A 22,503-nucleotide genomic window follows, 5' to 3' on the forward strand; every position below is an offset into this window, starting at 1 on the left:
AAATTACTTTTCCATTTTTTTATTTATACATTATAAAGGACATGGCCTAAGATGTGGTCATTTTTATTTTTGAGTACTTAAGATAAATTGAACAGTTACTTTCCATTTTTTTATTTATACATTATAAAGGACATGGCCTAAGATGTGGTCATTTTTATTTTTGAGTACTTAAGATAAATTGAACAGTTACTGAAGTACAATTTTGAAAATTGGGAAATGACTGACTTTTTTAATAGAGCACCATTTACAATGAAACAGGCTAGAGTCACCTTTCTGTATTACACATATTTTTAACATTCCTGAAAGCACAAAACTTGTTTTGACAAAAAGGTAGTCACACTGCTACCTCTACATGCAAGGGAGACTTGGAAATGTGCATTTATTTTTTTTTTAAGCTGGGCACATTGTCATTCCCACAAAATCAGAATTTAGTTGACCACTAAGGTAAAAACAAAACAAAACAAAAACGGAGAGCAATGCAGTTGGTTATTACATGGGTTAGCAATATTCCAAAGATCTTCGAAACAATTTTGTGCAGAAAACTTCTGAACAAATAGATTTGGAGTTTAAAAAAAAAAATCCAGTATTATTACTCCATCACTTCATGTAATAAGTCACTTTATCATTCTGCTTTGTACTCTTCTCATTATAAACATTTTAAAGATTTCTTCCATTCCAGGATACCATGATTTTTTTAGTTCATGCAACATGGTTAGGCTGTAAGATTCATGGATATGTTAGTTGTTGCTGAGCTACTCCTGTGGGTTAAGCCTTGAAGGTACAGTGGCAAAGGACATGGCTCTAGCCTACAGTTCAGTATGTTCATAATTTAGAGGGAGATAAATGCACAAATTATATAGAGATAAGTGATATAATAAAGCCATGTGTTATTAATTACAATACCTAATATTTTTAAAAAATAATCTCTGTTTACCAATGCTTTGCATGGATTATCTTTAATCTGGTTAACAACCTATGACATAGGTATTTATTCCATTTTACATTTTTAAAAATGCTCTCTGGTAGAAATATTTGATCCAAGCCTTGAAATGAAACTAGATTTTTCAAGGTTGAGAAAAGAACGATAATTATACAAAATATTAAGTACCTTACATGTTACTACAATATCATGATTATCAAGGAGGTAAATCTTGGGACACCTGGGTGGGTCAGTCAGTTAAGAGTCTGCCTTTGGCTCACTCAGGTCATGATCCTGGGGTCCTGGAATCGAGTCTGGGTTGGTCTCCTTGCTCAGTGGGGAGTCTGCTTCTCCTGTCCTTCCCCCTGCTTGTGTGGTTGTGCTCTCTCTCTCTCTGACAAATAACATCTTTATTTAAGAAAGATAAATCTTGTTAGGAACTGCCTAAATTGTTTAAAGAGGTGTCTTACTGTACATGAAATTTGTTTTTTAAAGGTGATTCTCTATTAGAGATCTTTCTATGGTATTAGATTTATATAGTAAGATAACCAACACGATGTCTTATTTTGCCATTACACAGTATATATTCTGGGTATAAGAACCATAGAATCTTGGAGAGTTAAAAGGAAGTTTGGAGGTCATTTAGCTATACCTGCTGTACAATTCAGGAATCTTTTTTTATCATCTCTCTCAGTGTTAGGGCTCTCACTACTTTATTGGGCAGTCATTTCATTTTGAGGTAGTTCAAATTAATAGAATATTTATGTATTAGATAAAAATGTTTATCTCTTTGACGTTCACCAATTAGTCTTGGTTCTTTGAAACACATAATAAGTTATTTCTCTTTCAAGATCTTTCAGGATCATTACTGATAGTCTGGACACAAAATTCTAATAACACAAGATTAACTTTTTTTCAATAGTCTTATATTACATTTTGCTCATTTCTAAAGTGTAAGTTTAAACTCCAAGGACTTTACATTATGAACTAACACCAATCCTTGTCTCATACTAAATTTTTAAATCTCGATACAGAATGACCACTTGTTTCATTTCATCCAACTTGTTCTGAACAAAATACTGAAATTTTTAATCATGTTTTCTGTCTGGCATTCAACATACTGGTCATTTCTTCTTTTTTTTTTTTAATTAAGATTTTACTTATTTACTTGACAGGGATCACAAGTAGGCAGAGAGGCAGGCGGGGGGGTGGGGGTTAGGGGAGGAAGCAGGCTCCCCGCTGAGCAGAGAGCCCGATGAGATGCGGGACTCCATCCCAGGACTCTAGGATCATGACCTGAGCCGAAGGCAGAGACTTTAACCCACTGAGCCACCCAGGCACCCCAATACCTATCATTTCTTTTGTCTTCAGTAGATAGCGTATCTTCTGTATCTTCACCCTAATCACTAACATGAATGTAGTCAGGAACTATTTTTGGCTATAAGTAAAAGAGCCTAACAAGGCAATGGCTTACATCAGGTAGCAGTTACATCTCACATAACAACAAAAACAAAAGCATGGAAATAAGCAGTTCAGAGCTAATATGGCAATTCCATGACAGATGGCAACAAATGTCCCAGCAGTTCTTTCTGCTTCTTCATGCATTAGGTCATTCTTCCATCCTCAAAGCCACTGCATGGTAGAAAGATGCTTACTACAGCTCTAGCTATGATGTCTCAGGCAGAAAGGGGCTGGGAAGTGAAAAGATGCATTCAAGCTAGGTCAGCCCTACTTTTTAACTTTCCCCAAAGCCTTGGTCAAAAAATCTTGTGTTTTTATGGGTGCCTGGGTGGCTCAGTGGGTTAAGCCGCTGCCTTCAGCTCAGGTAATGATTTCAGGGTCCTGGGATCGAGTCCCACATCGGGCGCTCTGCTCGGCAGAGAGCCTGCTTCCTTCTCTCACTCTCTATCTGCCTGCCTCTCTGCCTACTTGTGATCTCTGTCTGTCAAATAAAATCTTTAAAAAAAAAATCTTGTGGTTTTTTTTTGTTTTTGTTTTTGTTTTAGATTTTTATTTACTTATTTGACAGAGATCACAAGTAGGCAGAGAGGCAGGCGGGTCGGGGGGAAGCAGGCTCCCTGCTGAACAGAGAGCCCGATGTGGGGCTCAATCCCAGGACCCTGGGATCATGACCTGAGCCGAAGGCAGAGGCTTTAACCCACTGAGCCACCCAGGCACCCCCAAAAATCTTGTGTTGATAAGATTTCATGCTGCTGCTTTTACATGGAAAAAAGATTTGGAAATGTGACTTTTTAGCTGGGGACATTGCCACCTTCAACAAAATTAGAATTCTTTTAGATGAAGAAGAGTAAATGGTTGGGTAGACAAAGGAAGAAGCAAAAAGAACAGATTTTTTTCTCAAGAAACCTTGAACTCCTAAGTACCTAAACTGTGGGGATACAGGATATGGAAAGATGAATAAGACAACATTCACCTTAGCCACAGTGAGTAGTTTTTAATGTCATCAAGTTAATGTAATTAGAGGCCATTTTCTCTGAGAAGATTGGTTTATCACATTTGCTAGTCTCCCATAGAAAGTCAAATCTCAAGTTACTGCACTGACTGCCCTTTGAAATAAATGCTTTATAAATGAAAGCACTTGTTTAACCTAATGACTAATACTTCTTTTAGTTGTAAGGGATTGATGATCATCAATTTAGTTAATGAAATTTTTATAGCAAGAAAGTGAAAATGGGATTGCTTAATATTTGTCTCCTTTGGACCCAACCTGTTGCACAGAGTTCAACAGTGACCTTTTTCTAAAGGATAGAAAACTGGAATTCACTTCTTCAATTTCCTTTTATTCTGTACAGACAGTTCTATACCACAGCCATCTGTCCATCTTGACTCTGACAGCACTAATATGTCTGAAAAAAATTCAAGACAAAATTAACAGAAGTTACATATATCACTCCGAACAGTATTTTTCTTTTTGATAGAAAATTAAATCTCCATAGTAGAGGAAGGAGCAGATACTTCACCTTTAAGTAGATGGAATGTTGACCTATTTGGGCAACACGCAGAACTCATTTTACTTTGCTTTCAAATAATATATGATATATCGCAGCCTTTTAAAAAATGATCTTAATCTACTTAGAATAAGAACATTTCCCTGACACAGTGGAGACAAGATAGGTCTGTGGAAATTTCTCAGAACTCCCCACAATCACCGTTATCCTTTACAGCTGAAGGAAGATTTGCTCTGTGAGAAAGACCCAATTTTATATTAAAGAAAGAGCTTCTGGTCAGTTTCTCCCAGAACACCTTCCTTGGGATTTTGTCATAAAATCCAAAGGAATGCTGACACTTTTTGCCTTTAAACGCTCCACCAGTGGTTCTTGCTTTCCTCACCATTTTTTTTTTTTTTTACAGAAATGGGACACACCCTCTCTTTTGTGCTCTGTGCTATTAATATAGCAATATACAGAAATAAAATATAAACTAGAAATAAGTTGGCATCAGTATTTGAGGAAGGTGTGCTATGCCTATGTTGGGATGGGGCACTTTGGGCTTTTAACTGCTTTATTTTCTTTATTAAATTTTTGAGAACACAAAAGTGAAAAGACTTATCAAGAAAAATAATTCTCTCTCCTTTATCGTAACCAATGTTGAAATCCTTCCACATCTCTCCCCCTATTCACTCAAACATTCTATACATAGACACATGTAAAAGTTAGGATGCTCGATGCCTAAAAAGGGAGAGTAAGTACAAGAGAAGTGTCCTACCTCCTCCTCTTTTTTTAATTGTATGGGAAAGAAATGTATAAAGAACATGGTTTTTTTATGATTCTTCCAGTTGCAAGATACAGAAACCCTATTTAAACCAGCTTACGCAAAAATGGGGAATTCATCTTTCATTTAACTGAACTGCAGAAAGCTGGGGTGGAGTGGGAAGGGGGGGAGCCTGTGTCAGAACAGCATGATTGAACAATTCAAACATTCTCAGGTCTTTGCCTTTTTCTCCTCTCCTCCTAACTTTGCAATCTTTCTGTCTTGAGGAAGTTGATTTAATTTCCTTGGAAAGCCTGGAACCATAGCCCTAGGCATTCTTTCATACAGGCACTTGAAAAAAAAAAAAAATTCCCTCCAGCTTCGATGAGAAGGAAACCCTGTGGCCACAGACAAAATCCGTAACCAGAAAGATTTGGGGGATGAGTGTAGAAAGCCAAAGTAACTTGTAGCTCAGGAATGGCTTGAATGACATTAAGAAGATAACTGTTTAGTGATCTGGGAAGACTGATGAGATGAGAAAGTGGTTTAAGGAAAAACCATGGTTGATCACTAACTCTACTTTTACTAGATGTATATCCCTGAAAGGAAGTGACTGAATCGTGGGGTTCAAAGGTTATTGCCTACTTTCTGAGCATCAGTGTTGTAGGGGGGTCAAGTCAAGTGAGGTGACCATGTCAATCCAGGACACAAGTGTGAAATTCTCCTCCTGCCCCCATTTTCACCTCCATGCACCTCCACGAAAGTGGAGATTTTCTTGAGGCCATAATTATAGATCTCTGAAGGTACAGCACAGTGTCTTTTTCATATTGATCATAGCTCAATAAATTTTAATTTATTGATAAGAGAAACAATAAAGATGTCAAAATTTAAGTGCCAGTTTCAATCAAATGCTTTGCATCTTCTAAAGGGGAAAAAAGGGGGCGTCTGGGTGGCTTAGTGGGTGAAGCCTCTGCCTTTGGCTCAGGTCATGATCGCAGAATCTCAGGGTCCTGGGATCAAGCCCCACATCAGGCTCTCTGCTCAGCAGGGAGCCAGCTTCCCCTTCTCCTTCTGCCTGCCTCTCTGCATACCTGTGATCTCTCTCTCGTTCTCTCTCTCTCTCTCTCTGTCAAATAAATCTTTATAAAAATAGGAATAAAATTTTTAAAAATCATTCCCCTTCTTGTCTAAACAACTTTATTCACAGTCCTTTCTCCTGCTACCTTTCCATTTTCTCTCCATGTGCAGTGGGAGAGCAAGCAAAGCATATGTCCCACCCATTCTTTTCCCCAGAGCAAAATTTGTTGTCATAACTGATGCTAAGAGACTGAGCTCCTCAAAACATCTTTGACAGCAAATTTACTCTCAGACTGAAAAACCGTCTCCATTCCAGTTCTGTGCACTGAAACCCAATTTTCTAGACTCTGTGCTAAGATCGGGGCCTCAAAAACCTTAAACTTCTTTAAGCCCCATCACTGTCAAAAATTTGTATGTATTCCTTTGAGGCCTTCAGTGGTTATCTGCACTTGTGAAGCTGAGGTGTTTTCATATCAAATGGATGTAGCCTTATGAGTGCAACAGTGTGGGATCTGAGGCATAAATTGAAAGACACAAAGTTCACCTTTCTCTGTGTTGTCCAGGGCACAGTCTTTAAGGCAGATTATGACCACTGTTGGTGACACAGTTTGTAGATAATGACAGAAATAACCTTCATTATGCATGAATTGCAGTGGCTTTCTGCTGAAGAGGGCAAGGCCATGGAAGACATGACAAAATCGGTTTCAGTTAAAATTACATTTTTATGCACTGTAGTCTCATTAAAAAATTCCCAGTGGGGAAGAATGATTTCTGAGCTATCATTACCAAACAGGGTTGCAAATCGTGTTCTGAAACTGTCAGAAAAGGTTTATTTCACAGAATAATAATAGTGCAATCAAGTAACAATATCAATGACAGACAACACAACAAAACCACTTCATTTTTATTCTGGATAAGTGCACATCCATTAGAGTATTAAATCCAAAAATAATATATCTGTGATTTTTTAAAGAACATGAGAAAGTAAGGGGTCGCTGGTTGGGTCATTTGGTTGAGCCTCTGACTCTTGGTTTCCGTTCAGGTCATGACCTTAGGGTTGTGGGATCCCACGCTGTGTGTAGAGCCTGCTTAAGAGTCTCTCTTTCCCTCGCCCTCTGCCTCCCACCAGCGCCCCTTATGCTCATGTGCCCTCTCCCTCTCTCTTAAAAACAATCTTACTTGATTGGGAGCCTAAAATCTAGGCTCCCAATCAAGTAATAATAAACATTTTTATTTGATTTTTTACATTTCTCACACCAATGTAATAGCACAGTACACATTTTATTATCTAGATAGAGATGTACTAGTAAATTGTGGGCAAACTATGATATATTGTGGAATGCATTCTGAATTTCTGATTATAAAAAACAAATACAACAAATACAGAAATTTACAAAGTAGTTCAATGTTCAATGGTAGAAGTGCCAAGTAATTATCAAGCTGGGTATGTTCTCTTTCTAGATCCTACCCTGCTTCAGGTCAATGTACTCTTTGGGACCTGCTTCTGTGTCTCTAGAGTAACCCTTTCAGGTGCCTCCTAGTTCAGGCTTAAGTGGAATATCTCCTGGTAATATTGTATCAACTTGGAGACCACAAATGATGGCTTTCTTCCCTCTCCCCTAGTCCACTTACAACTAGGGAGTCGTGACCTGCAGAGTCCTGGGCCCTGTGGCCATTTCTCCAGGCCAGGCCTTCTTACTGAGTGTCATTGTGTGTGCTTCTGTGTGCCCTCGGTTAGCTGCTGCCCCACCCTCAACATACTCTTTCTCTGCAGATATTAAGTAGGGCTGAGTGAGGGGAGCCTAGGCTGCCACTCTGGAAAGATTGCCAGTGCTTCAACCTCAGCTTGGAGGCCATCACATTTTCAGAAGTGTCACTTTTTATATCTTCCGGTTGACGGATCTAAGCATTTAAAAGAATGCTGCTTGTTGAATTTCTTCAGACTAATCTGCAATTAACTATTCAAACACAATTCACGTACCCACTAGAACCCTACAATAATGAGATCTCTGTCTAGTGTATACAACTGAGCACATATTGAAAATTAAAAAAAAAAAAAAAAGGAATCCCAAATCCTATGAAGGTTGATGCCCTTTGTTTTCTAGTGTAGCTCAGATCTTGTTCAGAAAGGATGCCGGTTTTCCTTGTCTAACCCTCTTGCGTGTCAAAAAGTAGCTTTGTTTTATCTTGATGGGGTGAGCTTGTGGCCAAATTCGAATGGCGATTCTGGAGTAAGGGAGGAGTTCCCATCTCACCACATTCAACATATCTGAGGTTGTGGCTCACATGCTGAGGACTGAAGACTTTTAGAGTATTTTTGGACACAGCACTTAATAAGGCACTTGAGAACCAAAAAACTCAGTTCAATGAAATTCAACACAATGCACAGGCATGAGATAATAACCAAGAGGAGTATGAAGATGGTTTTCTCGGTGGGTTTGGAGATGAAGCAGTCCACAGTGTTGGGACAAGGCTTCAAGTCACACTTCATAAGGTAGGGAACACTAAAGCCATCATACAGTTTGTAAAATAAAACCAGGAAGCCAATCTCAAAACCAGTTTTAACGATGAGGCTGATAAGGTAAGTGTACCACAGGTCCCCATCCATCATACCTGGGCTGACATACTGTCTCTTTCTGTGCCTCTTCTCTCTACCCTCACGATAGGCTACATGTAGAACCACCAGAAGTGAAGGCATGGAGACCATGATCAGTTGTAAGGCCCAAAGTCTGACCTGAGAGATGGGGAAGAAGTGATCAAAACACACATTTTCACAACCAGGCTGTTTCACATTGCACTCAAACTCTTTCTGCTCATCTTTCCACACATGCTCTGCCGCCACCATGTAGACCAGCAAACGGAAGATGAACACAACAGCTAGCCAAATCCGTCCAATGCCAGTTGAGTATTTGTTTACTCCAGTTAAGAGGTCTCTGAGGAACATCCAACTCATGACTTGGGTTCAAAAGAAGGTAAGATTCTGCAAAAGAAAACAATTTCATCATGATTCATTTATTTTTATTTCATTTATCATTTTCACTGTCTTACTTGATTATGGGATTGTGGAAAAGAAACTCAAATTTCAACTTTGGATGTTGAGGACTCACTTTCAAGCATGGAGATAACACAATTAGTCTGTATATACAATTGATCTCATGCCCAGTTCAATTTGGAATTTGGTTGGTGACCCCGCACACACTATACCCATTTTCAAACAAACAAATTCTTCAGTTTATTGCTTCTCTATAAAGATGGATGTGTTCTGTTACTAATTTAGAAAAATTCAGATATGAATCCCAAGGTAACCTTGGTACCTTGAGATATCCCTTACATACCCACTTCTTGAAGTTGTAATCTCTACTCACTTTTTCCACTTTGTTAGTGCCCCTCCCCAATCCCTAAAGGTTAGTCACTGCACTTACCTCCCTTTGTGTCCCATATCTTATATCAACAGCTGAGCTTGCCTACAGTCTGATAGTGAAAAATGATTCTCTCCAATAAGAATTTCTTCAAACTCATGTTTCCTCACCCTTCCAGACCCACTTACATCCCTGCCCAACTTAACTTGCTCCACCCAGTCTAGAGGGAGGGGTCCGTCTCATCTTGCCTCAAAATGCTCATTCCAGCTCTACAGCCCATTCCCATGGATTCAACTATTACTTTCAGACTCCTAACTCTCAAATCTTTGGCTCCTCCCCAGATTTCCAGACCTCACTGCCTCTTGGTTAGCATTTAAATATGTCCCAGGCATCTAAAAATTGTTATATCTACAGCTGAATTTATTATCTATCCTGCCTTTTGATTTTCTTGTTCAATGGCATCACCAATACCCAAGCGCCCAAGTTGGATATCCCACATACATCCTGGACTCCTCTCTCATGCCCCTTTTTAATTGCTCTCCAAATTCCAATTCCTCCTAAATATCTCTCAAATTTCCTTCCAGGTCACTGCCGAAATCTCTCTCACTTATACATCCTTCCCACACCTTTCCATTTCCAGTCTCATCATCTCTTCTGGTCTCCTCATACTATGTCCTTGATGATGCTTAATTATCTTGCACCTCTCTCCATCTCTTTTGCTCTTTTCCATATAAAAGCTGATAGGACAAAAAATCCAGTCAAGAAATGGGCAGAAAACATGAATCGACATTTCTCCAAAGAAGACATACAGATGGCCAACAGACACATGAAAAAATGGTCAGCATCACTTGGCATCAAATCAAAACCACAGTGAGATACCACCTCACACAGGTCAGCATGGCTAAAATTAATAAGTCAGGAAACAACATATTTTAACAAGGATGTGGAGAAAGGGGAACCCTCTTACACTGTAGGTGGGAATGCAAACTAGTGCAGCCACTCTGGAAAACAATATGGAGGTTCCTCAAAAAGTTAAAAATAGAACTACCCTATGACTCAGCAGTTGCACTACTAGGTATTTACCCAATGGATACAAAAATAGTGATTTGAAGGGGTACATGCACCCCAATGTTTATAGAAGCAATGTCCACAATAGCTAAACTATGGAAAGAACCCAGATGTTCATAGACAAGTGAATGGATAAAGAATATGTGAGAGATATATTTATATGTATATATGTGTGTGTATATAAAATATGTGTGTGTGTATATATATATGTATGTGTGTACACACACACAATGGAATATTACTCAGACATCAGAAAGAATGAAATCAAGCCATTTGAAACAATGTGGATGGAACTAGTGGGTATTATGCTAAGTGAAATAAGTTAGAGAAAGACAAATACCATATGATTTCATTCATGTGGAATTTAAGAAACAAAAAACATAGGGGAAGGGAAGGAAAAATAAAACAAGATAAAAACAGAGAGGGAGGCAAACCATAAGAAGCTCTTAACTATAGGAAACAAACTGAAGGTTGCTGGATGAGAGATGTTTGGAGGTTGAGGTAACTGGGTGATGGACATTAAGAAGGCACTTGATGTAATGAGCACTGGGTGTTATAGGCAACTGATGAATCACTAAATTCTATGCCTGAAACTAATAATATATTGTATGTTAATTAATTGAATTTTCTATTTTTAAAAGTTTTAAAAAGTTGATAGGATGCTAGGGAGCCTTCTTTTTCATATCAGTGATGTCTTCCTGGCTTCTATCTTGTCTTATAATTGAATGCTGTGGTGTGGCCCCGAATTTTTTTTGTTGGGCCCATTGTATGCTCAGCACTCTCTGTTCAGTGCTTTTAAGTTGGTTTCTCACAACTACTCTGGAAAGTGGGGTTCTGTTTGCTTTTGCTTGGGTTTGTTTGCTTATGGTGGTGGATGTTTTGTTCTTTCAGATGAGAAAGCAGATTCTAAAAAATGAAGCCACTTTCCCATGTGTACTGAGTAAGATGCAGAGCAGCGTTCAAATCCAATTTCCATCACTCTAAAACAGAGCCTCCCAACAGTAGCGCTATTAAACTTGGGTCCGGATAAATTCTTTGTGGGAGCGGCTGTCTTGTGCATTGTAGGTGGTTCGCAGTCTCCCTGGCCTCTACCAGTTAAATGCCAGTAGTACCACCTCCTGCCCCCAGTTCAGACAACCAAAAATGTAGTCCATACATTTCCAAATGTGCCCTGTGGAGATGAAGCAAAATCTCTCTGAGTAAAAATCACTTCTCTTAACTCTCTCATCAGAAGATGTGGGCTCACTTATTTGCGGAGCATAACAAATAGCATGGAGGATGAGGGGAGTTAGAGAGGAGAAGGGAGTTGGGGTAAATTGGAAGGGGAGGTGAACCATGAGAGACCAGGGACTCTGAAAAACAATCTGAGGGGTTTGAAGTGGCGGGGGAGTGGGAGGTTGGGGTACCAGGTGGTGGGTATTAGAGAGGGATCGGATTGCATGGAGCACTGGGTGTGGTGCAAAAACAATGAATACTGTTACACTGAAAAGAAATAAAAAATTAATGTACTATATGTTGGCTAATTGAATGTAATAAAAATTTAAAAAAATAAATGTTTGGTACAATTCACCTGTGAAAAAAAATAAAAATAAAAAGTACTATGATTTATTAAAAAAAAAAAAAAAAAAGGAAGATGTGGGCTAGAACTCCAGGTCTGCCACTCATATACTTTATGATTTCTCAGGTGAAATCCTTGCCATTTCAGATCTTGCTTTCTATTACAAAAATTAATTAGTTTTTGCTTTCTCTATAGCTCAGCTGAAAGAGTATCATGGAAATGGTGGTGTGAGGGGAATGAGGATGTTAAGAAAATTGGGATACTGTTATAGCAGCACACCTGTTGGAGCATGTCACATTGCCTCTTATAGAGAGAACAATATGTAGTAAGCCCACACACTAGAGCCCTGAGGAAATGTACGAAGGTTAAGAGACGTTTCAGAGAAAACAAAGACACATGTACACAGTGCTCTATTGAGCAGGGAATAAATACTTCACTGTCCTTGGGTTTTCAGAATACAAACAAAATTGTATTAAATAAAAAGGATTCTCAAATCCACCTGAAAGGTTAATGTCTCCATGAATTATAAAACAAAGTCCCAAAGATTAAGAAGGGAAAACAAAGGGTATTATGTTTTCCTGTAACATGTGTCATTGAGCATTTGTCCATATTATTCAAAAGGGTATTTATTAATGTTACAAAGCCTTTGAAAGCCACCCTGCTGGGCATTTTAGAGAAGGGAGGAAGGCAAGAGTAGATTCAGACTTTTTTGCTAAAAGGAGAGCAATAAAAAAGCAACTGGTGTTTGAGTAGAATTGGAAGACTGATACCATCAAATGTGATAGGATTATGAATTTCATTTGGCTGATAAATATCTATCCTATTTTGAAGTTCTCTGCTAATGGAAAGACCATGGCTTTTCTCAGGAGAGAAAGGTGTTCTAATGTTAGTTCAATTTTAACAAGGGTAGTTTAGCACAGTGAATAAAAGCCTGGGCACAGTGTTGGACTCCTCAGGTTCAAGTCCAAGTTCAGCTTTGATGATAATAGTACCAGCCATGTTGGGCTCAAAACAGAGTCTGACCCATGGTAAGTGATCCATAAGCATTATTATTATTATCATCATCATTATTATTTTGCCATTAAAAGCCTTTCTTCGATGTCAAATTGGAAGTCTTTCCAATTGTAAGTATATATATATATATATTTTTTTTTCCCTAGCTTTTTTCCTATGAAGGTGGGTAAGTTAGGAATCTTCATATAATGGCCCTTTAAGCATTTGAAAGCAGTCATTATTAGTTTGAAATCATTAGCTCATCATTCTTATCTCTTTCTTTAAAAAAAAAAAAAAAAAGATTTTATTTATTTATTTGACCACAAGATAAAGAGAGAGCACAAGTAGGCAAAGAGGCAGGCAGAGGGAGAGGGAGAAGCTGCCTCCCCACTAAGCAGGGAGTTCAACATGGTGCTTGATCCCAGGACCCTGGGATTATGACCTGAGCCGAAGGCAACCACATAACAGACTGAGCCACCCAGGCACCCCAACGTCATTAAATAATAATTCAGATTATCGCTTTATCTTTAATAAAACTCTTTAAATTATCTCTTTTCTTAAACCACTATGGATAACTACCTTGAAGAGTTTCTACTTGCCAATTCTAATGTACTAGTTCTCCTGTGACTTTCTCTTTTCTCTTAAGAACTAGCAGTTAACTGCACAAGAATTTAGTTTGGAAAATTCAATTAATCAAATATTTTCAGGAAGTAAAATATTCAGTATTACTAATATCAGGAATAATATTGGGAAATTGCAAATATTCCCCAAACATCTTATCTGAATTAAAAGTGGAGGTGAGAAGAAGGTGCTGGGTCAATCAGATTTCCATATGAACAAAAATGAAGTTGGATCTCTACTTTATACCATTTAAAAACTTGCCTTAATATGGATCAAAGACCTAAATATGAGAGTCAAAACCATAAAATTCTTAGAAGAACACAAAGGGGTAAATCTTTATGATCTTGAGTTTGGTAATAGATTCTTGGATATGACACTGAAAGCATGAACAACAAAAGAGAAAAAAATAAATTGGATTTCATCAAAATTAAAAACCATTGTTCATCAAAGGACATTATTACAAAAACCAAAAGACAACTCACAAAGTGAGAAAAAATACTTGTATGTAATGTATCTGGTAAGGTTTTAATATCCAGAATATGTAAGGAGCTACTAAAACTCAACAACAAAAATAATTCAAAAATGGTCAAAATATTTGAAAAGACATAACTCCAAAGAAGACATACAAATGGCCAGTCAATACATGAAAAGATACTTAACATCATTAGTCATTAGGAAAATGCAAATCAAAGCTACAATGAGATATTACTTCACATTTACTAGGATGAGGACAGTTTTTAAAATATAAAAGAAAGGGGCAGCTGAGTAGCTCAGTAGGTTAAGGATCCAATTTGACTTTGGCTCGGGTCATGATCTCAGAGTTGTGAGATCCAGCCCCACATTGGGCTCTGCTCTGGGCATGGAGCCTGTTTGAGATTCTTCCTCTCCCTCTGCCCCTCCCCACCCACTCTTTCTTGCTCACTCTCACTCTCTCTCTCTCACTCCAATTCTTTCTCTCTCTCCCTTAAAAAAAGAACTGTGACAAGTATATGCTCTGGGTGCTGAGATACAAGACTGAGCTGGATAGAGAAGGGCCTTGCTCTCATAGAGCTTATATTCTAGAGAAGGAGAGAGACAATAAATAAATGCAGAATATCAGATAATGATGAAGACTGTGAAGAAGCACAAGCAGAATGATGTAATTTTGATGGGGCCAGGAGAGTCTCTTTGGACTGGGAGGCCATGGGAGAGCTCTCTAATGAAGTGGCCTTCAGATGAAACCCCAAGTGGTAAGAAGTCAACTATGTGAAGCTATGAGGAAGAACATCCGAGGAAAATGGAATGGCTGGACAAAATGAACTTAACGTGTTTGAGGAACAGAAGGAAAGTCCATGTGACTGGACCTTAGTGAGTGAAGAGTAGATGGTCTGAGATGAGGCTGGAAAAGGAGGTCCAGCCAGGTCACATAGAGCCTTAGAGGTCACAGTGGGCTGTCCTGTGCTATGTCACTATAGACAAGAAGTTCACTTTTTTGAGGGTTCATTCTCCCTGTCCATAAAAAGGGGATACTAATATTTTTCAAGCTGACTTCATGAAGTTTGTTAGGAACATAAGATGTTGGGAACATAAGATGAAATATAAAAATTTCGTGAAGTATGCACACACACAGAACAGAACAGAACAGAAAGGAAAAGAAAAAAGGAAACAGCAAAATTGAATGTTGATTCTCAGGTGAATTATTCAATCTCAAATTTCTTTGCTCTTTGCCATAGAATGAATCACTCATATAGTCGCCAAGGGCCTTAATTCTTCACACTGATCACACTAAGAATATTGAGCTAAAAGATGAGAGGTTAATTTTCATATCACTTTGCTGTCATCTCTAATATCAATATTAGTAGGAAATATCCATCCATTCCTATTTACTCATATAATTCAAATCTTAAGCTTATAGCAAGGGTTTTTTTTTATTATTGGCATTAATGTTGATACAACTATTTCATAATTCTATTAAAATTCCCAGATGAAATGTATCTGGGAAGTGGAGACAGAGGGTATGTGGTTGCACATACGCCCATGCTCTGTGGGGATGAGGAGTGGGAATGCTTTAAGAATAATGATTGACAAATTGTTTGGACCCTTCTTTTCACAGCAGAGAGCTGATCCTCAAAATGGAGATTTTGGATAAGAATTGTGTTAAAATGTAAAATTTAAAATGACTGTCCCCTGCGTGTTGCATATCCAGGAGTCACAACCAAATGAATATGAGGAAGAAATAAATTTGTACATGTCAGAGTTTACTCTTAGAAGGAATTTGTGTTAGTATAGCTATGAGTAAATAGGTATAAATGAATAAATTCATTTGAAGCACTTGGGATATCACCTGATGCATAACAAATACCAATTTAAATATCATCATCATTATCAAACCAGTGAAAGTTGAAAGACCCCCAAAAGCTCAACAAAAAATCCTCTACCAGCTATACTGAGGTTCTACTAACTGATTTTGTTTAAAGATTTTATTTATTGATTTGGCAGAGAGAGAGACAGAGAGCACAAGCAGGAGGAATTGTAGGCAGAGGGAGAGGGAGAAGCAAGCTCTGTGGAACTCCATCCCAGGACCCTGGAATCATTGAGCTGAGCTCAAGGCAGATGCTTAACCAGCTGAGCCACCCTGGTGCCCTCTACTAACTGACACAGGCCTCAGTCACAGGCCTCCATAAAACATGACATCCTGGAGGGAAAGCATAATCAGACCAAATCAAGTAACTCAGAATTTGGAGACAAATACCTCCTTTGAGTGTGAAATAACTAAAAAGCATCATTGGAAAAGATTAGTAATTCGTATAAGAAAACTATCTCAAAAAGGCCATCTGTCCTATATTCCTGGGATAATCTGGAAAATACTAGAATATTAGTAGATATAAGGGTGTAAAATTATGTAAGACCCTAAACGTCAAGGTGAAAATTGGAATTTTATTTTCCCATCATAGCAACTAGAGTGTCCCTAAATAAAGTTGATAGTAAACGAAGAAACAAGCTAATCAACCATGTGGGCCTGGCATAATGATGCAGCAGCAAAGGTCAACAGGAGAATAGAGCTCCGCATGAATGCTAGGTGAGTAGAAACTACGTAGACCTTCTCAGTGTCTGCCTACTTCTATGTACAGGGAAAATGTACAAATATAAAACACTCCAACACTCTTTCTGCAACCAAGGATTCTGGATTTTCTGGGACAACCCTATTGCAAATATGCTGATGTCAGAGCTAATGAGAACATGTACAAGTTTTAGTTGAGAAAATTAGTTGCAATAACCATAGAGTAGGAGCAAGGATAGTTAACATGTCAGAATTTTCTACATCCTAGATTAAATGTCCATTACAGTCATTTGATTCTCATTCCTCCAATTTACCAACCACTGAGTCATAACTTTCTTGCTGAAAAGATTCCCTAAACTGTGCAAGGATATTCTCCTGCTACTACATACAAGAGTTCCAGTCTCTGGAGAGCCACCTTATAAATCAGGCCCCTTTGGGTTTGGTTAATGAGTCCCTTAGAGCTGACTCACCTTGGGGTGAATCATACACCTGAGTTTTTTAAGCCTTTGGGACTGAGCATCTGCCCACCTGTCCTTCACTTATTGCTAAGTGAGCCTTTGCTATGCCACCAACTCCCCCCACACTGAAGCCTCACTTCCAGTGTGGTTCAGCTATCTGCAAGCAAGTGCCTTCTCTATGCTCTGAATGGGCACAAAAACACTGCCAGGAGCTAGAGTCCTGCTCTGAAAGTGCTATTTTGAAACTTGGGTTTGAGGGGCACTGGATTTCCAATATCCTTGCAGACTGCCAGGGACAAGCCCTGAAAACGGTGTCAGCTTCCACACTCAGCTCCTTTCATGTCTCAGTAATAACAGTACCTGCCCTTAGGTAGTGCTTGAGCATTTCCAAAGTGTCTCTCAGCATCTCATGTATCCCCCACCTCCATCCTGTGAAGCAGCTAAGGTCTGTGTGTGGTGATAAAGAAAGAGAAACTCAGAGAAGAAAGGGGTTTGTGCAAGACTCCCCCAAATCAGTAGAAAACCCAGGAGCAGTGGTGCCTGGGTGGCTCAGAGGGTTAAGCCTCTGCCTTCAGTTCAGGTCATGGTCTCAGGGTCATGGTCTCAGGGTCCTGGGGTCAAGTCCCGCAAGGGGCTCTCTGCTCAGTGGGGAGCCTGCTTCCCCGGTCTCTCTCTGCCTGCCTCTCTGCCTGCTTATGATCTCGCTCCCTGTCAAATAAATAGACAAAATCTTTTTTAAAAATTAAAAAAGAAAGAAAGAAAGAAAGAAATCCCAGGAGCAGAACACAGATCCTGAATGACTGATCTCCAGCTCCCTGAAGCATGCTGGGTTTTCTGGTTCTCTAATAATTCTGTTCTACCCTGTACACAAATTATTTAACCTCTGAAGAATAGTTTGTTCTCAAGGGCCTCTTTCCACCACCTGCTGACACTTGCAAATTCCATAAAACCCCCTGTTTTAATACAAGGCATTTTCATTTTTAGCAATAACCTGTCTGGAAAATCCCTAAAGCAAGGTGTTTCTCAGTCCATGATCTGTGACCCTGAGGGGTTGTCATTAGATTCTCAAGGGTTTGTGAGAAGTTTACGTGTGTATATTTTGTCTTTATGGTCTTAAACAAACAGACCAATGCTGGATGACTAGCTCATACCTGAGGACTGCCACAGGCTTTCAGTACTCATAGGCTATTGAGAGTGCAGCGTGAATGAATGAAGCCTGCTGGCAGTTTGAATGGAGACAAGTGGTGGGAGAAAAAGCCATAACCTGACCCACAGTGCAACAGGTAGGACCAACTTCAAAGAATCTGGGCTTCTGGGGGCACCTGGGTGGCTCAGTAGGTTAAAGCCTCTGCCTTCAGCTCAGGTCACAATTCCAGGGTCCTGGGATTGAGCCCTGCACAGGGCTCTCTGCTCAGCAGGGAGCCTGCTTCCCCCTCTCTCTCTGCCTCTCTGCCTACTTGTGATCTCTCTCTTTGTCAAATAAATAAATAAGATATTAAAGAAAAAGAATCTGGGATTCTGCTGTCAGTATCTTATTCTCTTAATAAGTAGTATTTAATTTCAGCCAAACCATATCTTTTGTCCACTAAACTTTAATTTTTAATTTTATTGGTTTTGTGATGTTTGATTTTTCTTTTATAAATATAGATCATAAGAGCTATAAGTCTAAGGATTAACCTGTGATTATAAAATTACTTCACATCTAATTTTAGGTTTCATACATATAAATAATGGTATACTAAAAAAAATAAATTGTCAACACTAAAGGTTCATGAACAATACTGAGTAGAACAGTACCCACACGGGCCAACACACACACAGATAGATATATATGTATATCTATCTGTGTATATATATATATATATATATATATATATATATATATATATATATATACTGCTTGCCTGGTATTTTAATTTCCTGTCAGAATAAAGGCGTTGCCATTTTTATTTTTTATTTTTAAAATAATTTCTAAAGATTTATTTATTTATTAGAGAGTGTGCGTGAGCGAGGATTGGGGGTAGAAGGAGAAGGAGAGAGATACCCAAGGGTACTCCCCACTGAGCACAGGGCCCAGATGCAGGGCTTGATCCCAGGACCCTGAGATCATGACCTGAGCAGAAATCAAGATTCAGATGCTTAACTGACTGAGCCACAAAGGGGTCCCAAGGCACTGTCATTTTTTAGAGGTCCCCCCTCTTAGGAACAGAGCAAAATTTGTCCTCAAGCCACACAGAAGGGGCCACGAGAGGTCCTGTGCTGTTCCTCTATGCCCTCAAGTCCCACTCATTCACATGAGTGGATGTGTTCAAGCCAGGTGTTCCGACTTGGCCACAGCCGCCAAAGCCCTCAGATCCATCACACATTCCACATGGGCAATTTTTTCTTAGAGGTAGCTTATCCCAAAGGGGCATCTGTGATGCGGCACAAAACTGGATAGCAGGACATCTAGCTTGTAATAATTAGGATTACTTCTCTCAGCAAAACTTTTTGGAAAGAGGTAATGACTACCTGATTACAAGAAATGCCATCTTCCCATTAAATAAACAAACCGTAATGTAAGAGAAATAAGCTTAACTTACCTCTTGACACAGATGTGGAGATTAAGAAGAGAGCCAGTCGGTTGGTTGCTCATTTGATTAAAAAAATCATGAACTGATTTTATTATTTCCCAGAGAGGAAGCTATTGCTTTAAGCTCAGGCAAATGGAGTCCAGCAGTTTCCAAGGTAGCATAAGCCAAACAGGTGTAACCTGATCATTTGTTTTGGCTCATAACTTAGATGAGAACTCTTGGGTCTCTGCTGTTTACAATAAATGTTAAAAGAGAATTGAAACTGGAAAAACTAACACAAGGCCATTCACGTACATTCAGTTCATTGAATATCTCTTTTTATAAAACCTTGTAATCATCTACACAAAGAAACTGGAACAATGAGAGTTGTTTCATCTCTTTAAACGATTTTCCAAGATTATTTATCAGAACATATCTACCAAAGACAATAGGCAAAAGAACAATTTAAGTCAATGTATCTTTGATGAATATACTTTGACTTCATATCATATATGCTATTCTTAGAAATTCAGAAAGTGGGCACCTGGGGGGCTCAGTGGGTTAAAGCCTCTGCCTTCAGCTCAGGTCATGGTGGCATCGAGGCCCGCATCGGGCTCTCTGCTCAGCAGGGAGCCTGCTTCCTCCTCTCTCTCTGCCTGCCTCTCTGCCTACTTGTGATCTCTCTCTCTGTCAAATAAATAAATAAAATCTTAAAAAAAGAAAAAAAAAAGAAATTCAGAAAGTAAGGAGACATAGTAAAAATCACTCTCACAAAACCAGGAAGCATCAATAATAGACATTTTGCATGTACAGAACAGATGTGAAAGGGAGGGGGAGAAGAGAGAAAGAGAAAGTACTTTATCTTTTTATTCTTAGGTATGAAATCAGCTAAAATTAAAGATATGTGGAAATAGAAATGAAATCATTTTCCTCTTAGAATAAGAATAACTTACAAATAGAATTTCACAGTTGGAAATGAATTTGATGTCATGAAATTTAATGCCTCCATTTTAAAGATGAGAAGACAGGACCACAGAGAGCAGCCTGCCTCAGGTCCCAGAGCCAGGATAGAGTTTTTGTACTGAAACTCTTTCTGCCTGGAGCAGTTGGATTGAGGTAGTTGGTTTTGAGGGTAACCTTCATGCAGGCCATACTGATTCCTTGAGCATTAATGATTCAGAGGAACCCAGCCTTCCAATAATATTAGCACTAACCCAAACAAAGGTAAGATTTAACAGTTTACTAGACAAAGGTTCCTGTCCTCAAGGATCTTGCAGAAGCCAGAGGAGGGAGAAATTGCCAGGGGCGGGGGGCAATCAGAAAATGCTCTGTAGAAGAGGTAGGCATGGGATGAATCTTTATGTACTGAGAGACAGGAACATGGGTGTGTTCTGGACAAAGTGTCTCTGTTGAGCCCTACACCTTCTCAGTCACACTCAAGGACTCTTGCTATGCTTTTTTTTTTTTTTTCTATTTTTAAAATTTTTATTTTAATTTCAGTTAGCTAATATACAGTGTTACATTATTTCAGGTGTACAATATCATGATTCAAAAGGTCCATACATCACTTGGTGTTCTTTACAAATGCATTCTATTTTTTTTTCAATTTATTTATTTTCAGAAAAACAGTATTCATTATTTTTTCACCACACCCAGTGCTCCATGCAATCCGTGCCCTCTATAATACCCACCACCTGGTACCCCAACCTCCCACTCCCCCGCCACTTCAAAGCCCTCAGATTCTTGCTATGCTTTCGACAAAGATTGAATTCTTCCATTTTTCAGAAGAAACGGGCATAATAAAAACTACAAAAAGAGTGCTGTATTATAGTAGAAATAACAGCATCTACAAGTCAGAAAGCTAAGGGTGGGGAGAAATAAGAGAAAGGCAGAACTAGAAAAAGAATGGGATGGATTCTGCAAACCTTTAAGATTTGGATTTCGATAGCTCTGGCCCCTGTAAAATGTCAGCAAGAGCAGAGTCCAGAGCAAAGGCTGGATATGCCAGAGCCTTCAAATGTCCAGTGTGTCCCCCTGGCTAAGGATGGGGACTCAGGAAGACTTATCTTGGTGATCACTCATTAAGAAAGGCCACAACGTTGAGTCGAGTGCAGACACCATGTGAGGAGAACATGACCAAGGTTCTGAGAGTTACAGTCACAGCTGGCTGCTGCAATGGCAAAATAAACACTACTATGCACACAGATCACTGTGCTCTGAACTTAACCTTTGTTGTGTCTCAGCATGTCTCTTCCAAGGAAGGGTGGGGTCTTTTCTGCTCAGTTTAGATGCAGTTGGAGCACCGTGTTTTGTTCTAGTCTGAGTAGGACCTTTGACAAACTCAAGTAGGTCTAGAAGTCCGACCGGGGTGGAGAGGATGTCTCTAAACATGCATAAAAAGGTTTGGAGCAACTGAGGTGCTTGGCCTGGATAGGCAAGGTCCAAGGGAGTTACTTATCAGAATACGATGCTAATTCTGTCAATTTCAATGTTTATATATTTTGCAATAATAGAGATCCCATAGACTCTGAGTTCAGATAAACCAGGGTTGGAATCTTAAACCTATTTCGCATTCCCTTTGTGGCTCTGCCTAAGATGCTTGGGTTCCCTGAGCCTCCATTTCCTCACCTGCAAAATAGAAAGGCATTCCCTACTTCAACATTCTTACGATAGTTAAATGAAATAATAACTGCTTGATAAACGGTAGCCACTACTGAAAGGAGCACTGACCTTGGATTGTCTACTGAAAGGAGCACTGACCTTGGATTGTAAAATTTCCTGTTAAAAAAAGGAGGGGCACCAGAAATGAGAGACACACACATGGACTTGATAAACCACAAAAGTTACCTTTTGTGTTGGGGGGAACTTGCCTGCACATTTCAGAGCAATTGCCTTTCAGTACCTTTTGTGATCACAAGACGCCTACATGAAGGAAGAAGCTTGTAGGAGGAGCTTGTAGGAGATTTGTAGCATTTGGGACAACTCCAGGGACACATTAAGTATTCCTTAATAATGATTGATGTTTATGATGTCCAGTGCTTTTAAGGTTTCATGTTCTAGTATGAATGGTTTGAGGGGGTGCTCCTGGGTGGCTCAGTGGGTTAAAGCCTCTGCCTTCGGCTCAGGTCATGATCCCAGGGTTCTGGG

At 39.2% G+C, this 22,503-nt stretch overlaps 1 protein-coding gene across 1 annotated transcript; it reads right to left on the reverse strand.

Moving 5' to 3' along the window:
- Positions 1–6,580: 6,580 nt before the first annotated feature.
- Positions 6,581–19,514, reverse strand: GJB7 (gap junction protein beta 7). Its single transcript, XM_059399236.1, has 2 exons — positions 19,387–19,514; positions 6,581–8,687 (listed from the first exon to the last, which is right to left on the reverse strand). The coding sequence occupies exon 2, from the start codon at positions 8,658–8,660 to the stop codon at positions 7,968–7,970; it is 693 nt and encodes a 230-aa protein (XP_059255219.1). The 5' UTR covers positions 8,661–8,687; positions 19,387–19,514; the 3' UTR covers positions 6,581–7,967.
- Positions 19,515–22,503: the final 2,989 nt, after the last annotated feature.

Source organism: Mustela nigripes, chromosome 5 (genome assembly GCF_022355385.1).
Source record: "Mustela nigripes isolate SB6536 chromosome 5, MUSNIG.SB6536, whole genome shotgun sequence".
In the NCBI taxonomy this organism is placed as follows: domain Eukaryota; kingdom Metazoa; phylum Chordata; class Mammalia; order Carnivora; family Mustelidae; genus Mustela; species Mustela nigripes.

What these genes read in the sequence shown, in the direction of transcription:
- GJB7 (XM_059399236.1), bottom strand. Translation starts at nt 8,660, where the DNA reads ATGAGTTGGATGTTCCTCAGAGACCTCTTAACTGGAGTAAACAAATAC.